Raw genomic sequence first — 11468 nt, 5'->3', positions numbered from 1 at the left:
CTGCTGCCTGCCCCAAGGGTGTTTGGAAACAAATGAGCAAACTCTCAGTGGGGTTCATCCTCCTTGGGCTCAGTTCAGAGCTTCCTCTACTCCCCAGAAGACCCCGCGGGTGGTCCAGCTCTGGAGCCAGCCATCCAGCAGAGTGGTCCCAGCCCCGCCTCTCCTTGAGCTCAGCTAATGCAACTGCCAGTTGGTAGCCCCACGGGGCATCTGGCACTGCCAGGGGGCCCTCAACCGAGCTCCCAACCAGCCTCGGCCATCTGTGCTCCAAAGGGACCTGGTCACCCAGGTGCTCAGATGAAAACCCTGGTAGAAGGCTGAGACTTGCCTCCCTCCCACATAATAAAGAAACCAGGGTCTCCCGCTTGTAGGCAGCTGCTCCTTCCTGCCTGCAAGGCTCCCGAGGCCGTTTCAACAAAGTGCCATCGACCGGGGGCCTGAAAACATCCAGCCCCGGCCTCTCACTGTCCTGAGCCAGAAGCCTGAAATCCGGGTGCCGGCAGGGTCACACCCCCTCTGGAGCCCTGAGGGAGGACAAACTGCCTCTTCTGTGCCTCCCTTTGCACACTGGTGTCCCTGTGTGTCTCTGTCTCCTTCTGTCTGTCTGTCTGATCTCTGCTTTTCTCTAAAAGGACACCTGTTACTGGACTCACGGCCCACCCAAACAATCCAGGACGATCTCCCCGAGATCCTTCACTTAATCACACCTGCAAGGACCCCATTCCCAAGTAAGTTCAGATTCACAGGTTCCAGGAGTTAGGATGTGGGCACATCCCCTGCAGGCCACATCTAGCCCACTGCAGTGTCCCCACTGATGTCCACGGCCCACACTCACGGCCACAGACACCAGGGTCTTGCACAGATGCACAAACACAGACAGGCATGCGACACACGCAGACACACACAGGCACACACACACACGTGTGCACACGCAGCTCCCACTCACTGACTCCTAGAGTCACACTTTTCTCGAGAGATCACCTCCAAGTCCCACCCCACATCTTGGTCCACAGGAGAGGATCTGAAGATGCCAAGAATGAACCAAAGCAGTAAGTCTCTCCTAATTGCTTTTTTCAGTTCTATGATCTTGACTTCAGACAATCCACTAACTTTTCAGCTGGCCAGGGTTCCAGTAAGGGGGTCTGGAATCATCCTGCTGTGCTGCTAACCGGCAGTGAAGACTAGAGCAAGCCACCTCCTCCTAAGCCTCAGTCTCCTCAGCTGTGAGGCACTGGTGCCACCACTCACTCACAAGCTCAGCACTCAGGGGCCAGTTGGGCAGTCTGTGCACTGCACAAATGCACCCTGCTGGTAGGGCAAGTAATAGCTCTAGTTTAGCCCCAGCTCTTCCCTCCAAACCACGAGCCCGGGCCAGGGCTGGGGAGCCCTCCTGTGGTCCGCTGGGCCCACAAAGCTCAAGCTGCCTCATGTACTACATGGGCCCGAAGCAGCAGCGTTACTGCTGCCCGTGCATCCAAACTGCCTCTGCTTCTAAGACACAGACTGCATTCAGCTGTGAAAGACGAAGACCAAAAAGACACGAAGCCAAGAAGCCCACAGAGATGCCCACCACCAGCAGCCATCCCAGGAATGCGGATCGAGCCACCGTGAGGCGCCGCTCCGCACCCTCCGCGATAATCACTGGCAGGGACGTGAAGCGGCGCACCTGCCGGGCACAGCTCGCCGGCTTCTCCCACGGGACAGCGTGAGTGCCCCTCCGAGCCAGCACTTCCACTCCCGGGTCAATCCCCCGAGAACCGAGACGGCGCCTTGAACAGATGCCCACACGTCAACATGGACCACGGCACGGCTCTAGGCCGCCGGTCGGGGGGCTCATCTCTATCAGCAGGTGAACAGATGAGCCGAAGGTGGTCCGCTCGGAAAATGGACTATTATTCAGGCATAAAAAGCAATGAGGTTCTGGGCCATCGGGGAGCTCCGTTAGGCGTCTGCCTTCAGCTCGGGTCAGGATCCTGGGGTGCTGGGATGGAGTCCCACATGGCGCCTGCTGCTCTGTGGGGCGTCTGCTTCTCCTTCTGCCTCCACCTGCGGGTCCCCCGCCCCGCTCATGCTCACGCACTCCCTCGGTCTCAAATAAATAAAAATCTTATAAAAAAAGAAAAGCAAGCAGGGACATCCTGACACACGCTGCTACGGGAGTGAACCTCGGAACGTGACACCCGCTGCGAGACGCCGGACACGAAGGGCCGCACAAATGTGTACTTTAAAAGGGTTAAAACGGGGCGTTTCGCTACGTGTGCTTTACTCCCACGGCAAGCGAGAGGCAGCCGCGATGAGGTCCTGAAGGGGCGTGTGAGCCGCTCACCTCGTCATCATGGACCAGCTCCTTCTTCACCACCTTCATGGCGTACATCTGGTCGTTCTTCTTCAGCCGCACCAGCAGGACCTTGGCGTAGCTCCCGCGCCCGATGACCCTGATCAGGTCGAAGTCCTGCAGTCCGAGCCCCTGGGAGATTTTGATTCCGTCCATCCCGTCGATGACCGGCTGCAGGTCCTGAGGACGAGAGAGGACGTGAGAAAGGAAAGGCCCCTGGCCGTGGAGCCGACGAGTCCCCGCGGGCGCGTCTGCTCACAGGCTCCGACCTCACCACCACGCCAGGCTCCCCAGTCACAGCCCAAGGCTGCCACGTGAGCACGGGGTTCCCCGGGGCCTCCCACAGGCCCCCCAGCAGCGCTCTCCGGGGGTCAGAACGCTTCCCCGCGCCTGGGCTGCGGAATGAAAGAGAAAGGCGATCCCGTGAAAACAGAAGCTCCGCCTCTCATCCTCCCTGGCCAGGGCACCTGCGGCGAACGCAGGAGAGACTGTGCTCCTGCCTCATCCCAGACGCGGACCGACCAGGTAGGAAAATCGGGAAGTCCGGTCGCTCTAGAAAAGCTGTGGCCCAGGAAAAGGGGCAGCTGTTCTGAGGTTTTGTGAGCGGAGGCTGCCGAGTCCTGCTGCTGTGACTTCCTCGCTCAAGGGGACACTTGCGTGTGCCTCACGCGCCACCCCGAGCTGGTCGCACACTCAAGGCCAAACGGAACCTCAGTCCGCATCTGGGAAGACCACAGAACAGCAGCAGAAGGCTTGCCCGGACGAAGGGGCAGACCCCGGCCCCGGGACTTCACGAACACACGCGGGCCCTTCCTCCCACTCCTGGCACAGCGGTGTTCCCCAAGCCCTTGGAATTCCCTAAGCGCAGAAAAGGTATCTTTTGCTATGTTCATGACACAACTTTAGAGACACCCCAGGCTACCTAAAGATGGGGGCCGCTTGCCTTGTCAGGAAACCAACCAGGTGACTGGAGGCTTGGAACCCAGCCTCACCCCGACCTCCGACCTCCAGGGATGGGAGAAGGGCCAGGGGCTGAGCCCATTCTCCGGTGGCCAACAACCTAATCAACCGTGCCCCTGTTATGAAGTCTCCAAAGAAACCCCGAAGGACGGGGTCTGGAGCATGGGGAGGTGGACACGTGGTGTGCCTGGACGGGCGCAGGAGCTCCACACGCTTCCCCCACCCCGACTGCAGGCAGCTCCCGAGTTAGAGCCTCTGATCATAAGCTAGTTATAAGCTAGTTATCTAGTAAGTAAAATGTTTCTCTGAGCTCTGTGAGCTGCTCAAGCAAATCAGTAAGCCCACGGAAAGGGGCACGGGAACCCGATTCACAGCTCACTGGTCAGAAGCACAGGGAACCACTGAGCCTGTACGTGGCCTCCGAGGACGCGGGTCCTGTGGCCTGAGCCCTCCAGCTGCGGGGGCTGATGTGAGCTCCAGGCAGATGGGGTCAGAATGGAGCGAAGTTGTGGAACAGCGGGTCAGGGTTCCCCAGGAACCGGAGACCTGCTCAGTGATGTGCGGAAAGCACACCAGACAAATAAAGGGCTTTATGCCCATACAATTTGACAAAAACTGCGGCCCAAGAGCCAGGCCTGGAGCCGCTCCACTATCTGGGCACGGAGGGCGCTAGGGAGACAGAACCCACAGCAGCACGGGGCCATGGCTGGACCCCAAGAGGCTTTGCGACGGCAGACCCCGGGAGAGGCACAGAGGCCGCGCCCCGGGCAGGACGGAGCCGGGGCCGGGCTGGCGCACGCCCTCTCCTCTCTGCCCGGCAACAGACCAACCTCATGGTCCCGCACAGCCCGCCCACCGCAGCCGCAGGTGCCCGGCTCCCCGCAGGCGGCCCATGTGTGCCAGCACCCTGTAGCCTCGTGGGCTGCCGGGCTTCCAGCGGTGGGAGCACCTGTCCGCCGGCGGCAGGAGGCGGAAGACAATTGCGGAGAACGTCAGCACGTGAACCTTGGGACGGGGGGAGTCAGGTCACCAGCACGTGCGCTGTGTGCCCATCAGTGTGCGTCTCGCGGTGGCCACAAACCCGCCCGGAACGGGACAAAGGGGGATTCCTCCACGACAGCAGCCGTGCGAGAGGACGAAGGGATCCTGCTCCTCAGGGACCGGCCTTCCCACCGTTTCTCGAAGCACACGCGCCTGGGGTCTCCGTGCAGCCCACTGCGGGGGCCAAGCCGCCCTGTACTGACACGGGCGGAGCCGGCCAGGCGCCGTGGAAACAGCTCCCCGCGTGCCAGGTGTTCACACGCGCCCTGTCAGCTCACCCTCACCCTCACGGAAAGGTGCGGCCATTATCCAGCTTGACCCCAGAGGACTCTGAGGTCAGAGAGGCCCCTGCAGCGCGCAGCAGGGATCAGCACAAGCACCCCACAGCCTCACCGCGGATTCCGCGCCCGCGTCTGCGCGGCCGCTGGCTGTCTGTCCGCCTAACGATGCGGAGGCTCCTCCTGCGCCGAATCCTGGAGACTCCGCGGGACCCCCCTGAACCCCTCCGTGTGCGTCCCCGGGGATGTCCGCAGACCAGGCCCTCACAGTGGGCAGCAATTCCCAAACCTGTCTAGTCCGCATTTAAATTTCCATCATTGCCCCAGAAATGAGCTAATGAACTTCCCAGAAGAAACTGCAAACAGGAGCGCGCCGTTCCGCACACTCACCTCAGAGTCCTCTTTAACGTCATGTTTCCGGGTTGAAGAAATGTAAGCGACTAGTGAAGAGAAAGAAAAAAACCAGGACGTCGCAGGCACCGTCAGGAGCTTGGCCCAGGACGCGGGGGCTCCCCGCCGCCCCTCCCTCCCCCACGGGCCCCTGTGGACACCCGGCCCAGGGCAGGCCGGGGCAATCCCGGCTCGGTCACACCTAACTCGCCGAGGCCGAAGGAAACGCAGCCCCGGGTCCCACCCAGACCTCCTGACTCCGCACCTCTGGGGGTGGAACTTGGGAACCAGCATTTGTGATGGGTTTTCTCAGCGACTCATCTACAAGTAACTATCTGCAAGACTTCCGGGCCTAGCTTTCCAGATGTTCTTGGAGTGGGCAGGTGCGGGGAAGAGGCGATGGAGGGGACGGGGGTGGGTGGACACGTAAACGGCGGCGGGCGGGCTGCGCAGGCGGGTGGGGGTGGGGGTGTTTATCAGAAATCTCCTTTGTGTGAGGTTGTGCCAAATGCTTCATGTTCTGTGGCCTCATTTCCAGGCTCTCAGGGCACAGAACGCACGTTTAGGACACGGGAGCTGGGGCTCTTAGTGCCTAGACTTCGGGAGCTCGGAGCTGGGCTATCGGTCCTACCAGTATTCAAAACCTTTCTCCAAATTAAAAAAAAGGAGCACAACATTGAAAAGAGTCTCTCCCCCACCAAAAAACCCCCACAAAATCCCACAGAAATCAAGAACCAACGTGCCAGCCTCTGCGGCAGCCCACCCGTGGGAGGGCCTGGCTGCCGTTGCTGCCGCAGCCAGTGTTTTCCAGAACTCCCAAAGTTAGTGCCGAGGAGAACGCCGCCTGGACCCCCACGACAGCCGCTCTCAGACACGTGTGCGTCCAGGGAAGGCCACCCCACCCTGCCGCCTCTGCCCAGGGATGACGGAAGGCCCTAGAGACGCCCCCGCCCCCACAGTGAGGGGCCCGTGCTTGCCAATATAGACCCTCGGAGAGCAGGTGGGAGCTAGAAAGGATTCGGGGTCAGAAGGGGAGGCACGCAGGACTTCCAGGGTAGAGAGCCTGGGCTCCACCAGCAGGAAGAAAGCAGCCCCTACTTCCATCGGTGTCCTCAGAAGGAAGGTCCGCGTCGTCCTTGTCATCCACTGCAGGTTCTTGGGAAGGCATGACAGAATCCTGCAAGGGGACGGGCATTACAGAGTGACCAGGCAGGTGTGACGAGGGAGCTCGGGAGACACTGTGTCCCTTTCTATCACCACCTCCCGGGACAGACACACTGTAGCCCATGTCCTAACACCAATTCCACCGATGCACCTGCTGTCCTCACCACACTGGAGACAGGAAGACCCACACGGAGCTCTCCTGTGATCCCACAGCGGGCGGCCACCCGGCACCTCCGGCTGTGATCTTTCCAGCAAGTGCTTTACAGAATGGGGCATGGGCACACCATGCTCGGAAGTCCGCCCCGCCCCCACTGCTGCGTCACAGAGTCCCGGGGGCTGATGTCACAGCTGAGGCAGCCCCCATTGGCCGACACTAAGCTCTGGGCATCGGCAGTCCTCAGCCCCTGGCGACTTACATCTTTGGGGCCTTATTTCTTAGGCTAACGCGGACCTGTGGGGTCAAAGGGTATGTGCACCTTCTTGGTTTTCAGCAGCCACGTCTGAAGGGACATTAGGAAGACAGTGTGCATTCCCCCCACACCGGTCTGTGGAGGGACCCCCTGCCCAGTGCTCAGCAATATCGGGGTTAGACCTCAGAAATGAAGAGCGCGTTGAAGGGCCAGAGTGCTCACAGGCTGGTGGTGAGGGACACACGGGGGGGTGCGTCTTCTGACTTTCAGGGCGCCCTGGGGCTTTCCTTCCACTCCAAGTCTGGGGTACAGACGAGCCTCCCCCATACCTTCACCCCAGTGCAGCAGAGGGCCCTGGAGGTCCCACAAGAGGCCCCCCCACCCCAAGAGTGCAGGGGGCTCCCAGGGCTTGGGAAGGGGGCCCCACCCCATCTGGGGTGCCGGCCCGGGTCACGGCTCTGCCACCCACAGGCACCCCCTCCTTTCGTCTCTGTGGTGGCAGCGTCCCTTCCGGACAGAGGGAGCCCGAGGGTCACCGAGGCCGCCCCCGCAGGGCCCTGGACTCGGGCCGGCCACACTCACCATGCGCCTCTTGCAGGTCAGCGGGACGAGCACGTGACAGCGCTTATGCACCAGGAGCTGGCAGTGGACGCAGCGGTAGCCCTGCCTCGCGAGACCCCATATCCTCTCACTGCACTGGCCACAGTACGCTCTCTGCAGGCAGGAACAGCAGCTGTCAGGGCTGGGGTGGCCCCAGAAGCCAGAGACCCGGCTCAGCACCGGGCCCCGTGGTGCTGTCCCTGACCGGGAGCCAGGACACGACGCGGCCCAGGCAGCGGACCACCTGGACACCAGGCTCTGCCTGACCTCGGGAGCCCCCACTGCAGTCTACCCCAAGGCTGGGGGAGCCGAGGGCCCCAAGGAGGGGGCGGGGACTCCGCTTTGGCAGGGCTGGTGAGACCCCTCCTTTAGACAAGGACGCACCCCTGCTTGTGGGGGCAGGAGGGGGAGCGCAGCTCCGGCCGGGCTGTGTGGGGGACGTCCAGATTCGCCTCGGGTGACCATGGCAACAGCACTCTGACGTGTCGTTACTTCGAACAGCGAGGGGCAGTCTGTGATTACTCGGGGTGTTTTCTGGGCATTTTTAAGTGACGCGTCTTTGTTCTTCCGGGTTCTGAACGTCGGAAGCTAATGGTGACTAGGGCTTGTTCGGTGGCGTTTTCCCCAATTTTGACTGTTACGAAGTGCGGGAGGATGAGTGTGCTCCGCAATCCGGCCGTGACCATCTTCTTTCCAGCCGCAGCTCAAAGGCAGGGTTAGCAAACTTCACCCTTTTGAGAGAGCCTCTCCGTCCTCCTGAGCAGCGACGAAAACAAGCACAGTTGTACTGAGCAGAGCTCACTTACGGCGGCTGAGGGAGTCCTCTTGGCACGTGGACGCGTATGCGGTGGCGTGGACGGACCACGTGCCTGGAGCTCACGGCCACGGGCACGGAGACGCCACCTCCACGTCCGCGAAGCGCGAGCAGGGAAGCCAGGGCCTGAGGGGGCCGGTCCCCACACAGAGCTTCAGCGACCCGTGCCTGGGGCAGTGCCCAGCACACCGTGGTGCCCACCGCATGTCCGCCAAGGTCAAGTAAACACACACCCTCCCCCACATCACTTCCCACTTTGGAAACAGGACAGAAAAGCACTTATTCCAAGGCTTGTGTGTTGCGCGAAGCTCCCGTCCCGCGAGCTGCCGAATGCAGAGCCCGGGGCTGTCGGGGGGCGGGCTGAAGGGCAGCGAACGGTGGCGAGGGCTGGACGGCGGGGCCGGCTGCAGGAGCACCGCCAACGCCGGCAGCTCTGGCCACCCTCCTTTCGTCCCAGCGCGGCCCACGTCGGGCAACCGCCGAACGCCTAAGCTCGGAGAAGAGCTTCCTGTTCTCTCCTGCACGTCCGGCTGCGTCAAGCCGTTCGGAACGATCCGCCTTTCTGGTGGAACACAGCGACGCGTTCAGCTTCCCACGGTCACCGCCGCGCGTCCAGCCTGCGCCGCTGCTCCCATGGGCCCCTGGGTGACCTCTCGGCGCCACGGCAGGCTGCAGACCGACGGCGGCCCGCTCCCCCCGGGCTCTCCACCAGGGGCGCGGAGGAGACGTGGAACCCGCGCGCCCGTGAGGCTGCCACAGGCTCTTCTCTCAGACCCGTGTTTGAACCGTTAACACTTCAGGAAATGCGATGCTAAAAAATAGAATGAAACCTAAATCCAAAGCTTCGATACTCTGAAATTCACCTGATGAATAAATCAAGGGTTTTCAAGCCTCACACGCGGCTGACTTGGTTCTTGGCTCGTGTTCTCCATGGCGCGTCCTCCTTTCCGGTCACACCGAGCTCGCTCCTGTGTGAGCCTGTGGTTCCTGCGGCTCCTGCTGGGTGCCTGGTTCCCACTGTGCTCTGCGCTTCTTGCCAGGTGAGCACCCCTGTCCTACCGATTCACCTGTGGGGTCCCTGAGGCCCCGCCGGCCCCCGAGGGGCCCTCCTAGGCTGGCCCGTTAGGCTGCAGGTCCCGGGTTCCAGGACAGGCCCTGACCTGGCCCTCAGGCCTCACCCTATCCAAGACACTGGTGTCGCCTCCTTTCCTAGGGTGGAGATCTTTATTTCTTCTTCGGAAACTCACTGGATTTCTCCCTTAGATTCACCAGTGGAACTTTTTCTCACTGTTCTAGAAGAAAAGTCGTGTCAAGGCCAGATAAAGATCTAGGCGGGGAAACCCACTTTCTGCCTTTGGGTCACCGAGGAAGAACATGAGAAGTGATCTCTTTGTGTTTGCAGGACGAGGGGCGACCGTGCTGATTCCCCCACCTCCCGCCCCCGATTGCCCTTGGTTCTGAGTCCCCTGTCTTGGCTGGACCTGGAGTCCAGGTCCGCCCCGTTCCCCATGTTTATCACAGGGTTGTGCATTTCCCCTCCACCGGTCACTTCCTAGGGCCACTGAAGGAGCACAGCCCTACATACACCTTGGTTTTGGACCTCCAGAATGGCTCCAGAATGGGGAGAGAAGGAACCTCTGTCCCAGGTCTGCGGGGCTTTGGTCCGGCCACCCTGGGACATGAAAGTCCTTGGCCAATGAGGCCCCTGCAGGCACCTCCCCTTCCACTGTGAAGTGGGAGGATCCAAAGCCACCTGAATTACGTCACTTTTAGAGAACAGAAGCGCATCCTGAGGACAGAGGATGGAAAGGACGGGCTGGGGGCCACGTGTGTGGCAGACGTGGGGCTCTCGCGGTCCCGGGGCTCATAGGAGATGCACAACGTGCGCGCCAGCGTCCTCGGTCAAATCTGTGGACCCACGTTCGACCACACGCAAGCTAGGACCTCGAAGCTCCCACACCCCATGCAGGGGCGGCCCGACCCAGGCCAGCAGAGCAACACGGAGACACACCCCCACACTCGCCACGCAGCCACCACGTGCAGAAAAGGCCGGGCGGTGACAGCCCGGGAGCTGGGGGCCGAGGGGCGGCACTCACCCTGTTAAAGCGCTTGGCCTGGAAGAGATGGCCGTTGGCGCGGTACAGCTTCCTCCATCTTCTGGCTCCGCGGCGGTAGATGGATTCTGCGGGGGACAAGAGAGAGGGGTAAGGAAACAGTCCGGCAGCCTGCCAGCCCCCCGCCCCCGAGGTGCACGCGGGGACGGCGGCCCTGGGGTGGGACAGCAGCTGGGCGGCCCCTGTGAGGGTCCGGCTAGGACGTCATCAGAGGCCAGAGCACTTCCAAGCCCGCCTCCCTGTTTTCCTTTCCACCCTCCTTCCCTCCGGGCCTGGAAACCAGGCCCCCTTTCCACACGGGCGGCGACCTTGTGCCTCACCATCCACGGAGGGGCCGCAGCTGCCACGCAGAGTCCACGGTGAGCCTGACGTGCAGCCGGGCGTCCCGTCCACCCGCACACGAGAGACCCCCGCCCGCCCGCTCTCGGGGCAGAGGTGAGGCGGACACACCAAGCCCTTACGCTGAGTCGAGGGTTACCAAGCACGTCGCTTTCAAAAACGGCGTTCCAGAATCCAAGCTCCTAAGAAGGACGCCGCTAACCAAAAACGCTGGAATTACGCATTTAACTAGAACCGTCGGTTTCGTTCTTCCCCAAACATGCTCGTAACTTTGCTCCTTCCAAATGCTCTGAAGCAAACGCCGGTACAAACAAAATACTCAGGACACAACGAGAAGCTCTGTGCTTTTATAAAGTTCCACACTGAAAGCCACTTTCACGAGCTGGGCAAGTGCCACAAATGCCACCACTGTGGAGACCAACGAAATGTTCTTAAAACAAGCAAACTGCCAGCTCTGGCTGGACCCTGCTGAATCAGGTCATGGCCACCAGAGAGCCCGCTTCCCTCCCCTTAGACGGGAGACTGAGTGAGAAACAGTCTGGATTCCTCTGCAGCAGGAGCCCCCAGCGGTGGGCAGCTGGGGGGCTGGCAGAGGCCCACACATTGCCCAGGACTCCTCGGAGGTTTCCCGCCACAGGCTCTCAGGCAGCACCAGACGTGAGCAGGACACGTGGGAGGAGGTGGTACCAGCCTTCACCTCCCGCTCCGCCCCTGCAAGCTCACACCTGGGCGCCACGGGACACCAGGACCACCCTGTCCGTCTGGCCCTCAGCTCTAAGGAGTCCCTGGTGATGCCCAGGGCCTTTATCCAGATGATGAGGTGTGTCCTGCCGTATCCAGCCCTTCCAGCCTACCTGGCTTGATCTGGGGGAAGACTGGTGTGGGGGGGGGCCGGTCCATGCTGATGTCCACAGGACTCACCGTCCCCACAACCCCAGGCATGCCCCCGGCCCTCCCTGCACGCGGCATTCACAACCCCCAGCCGTCCTGCAGAAAGAAGTCACTGAGTGACAGACACAGACG

General features: G+C 61.5%; 1 protein-coding gene across 2 annotated transcripts in view; it reads right to left on the bottom strand.

The window, feature by feature from the left end:
* PRKCZ (protein kinase C zeta) overlaps window positions 1-11468 on the bottom strand; it is a 97501-nt gene that overhangs the window by 25733 nt on the left and 60300 nt on the right. For both annotated transcript variants that reach the window (XM_044236953.1, XM_044236954.1), the window contains 5 exons: window positions 10089-10174; window positions 7161-7292; window positions 6103-6181; window positions 5005-5054; window positions 2327-2515 (listed from right to left, as the gene is read on the bottom strand). In XM_044236953.1, the coding sequence (XP_044092888.1) occupies window positions 2327-2515; window positions 5005-5054; window positions 6103-6181; window positions 7161-7292; window positions 10089-10174 (536 nt within the window). The remainder of the gene's footprint in view (window positions 1-2326; window positions 2516-5004; window positions 5055-6102; window positions 6182-7160; window positions 7293-10088; window positions 10175-11468) is intronic.

The sequence above is a fragment of the Neovison vison genome, chromosome 2 (genome assembly GCF_020171115.1).
Source record: "Neovison vison isolate M4711 chromosome 2, ASM_NN_V1, whole genome shotgun sequence".
NCBI classification, from domain to species: Eukaryota; Metazoa; Chordata; class Mammalia; order Carnivora; family Mustelidae; genus Neogale; species Neogale vison.
This window is presented reverse-complemented; position numbering and strand designations above follow the sequence as displayed.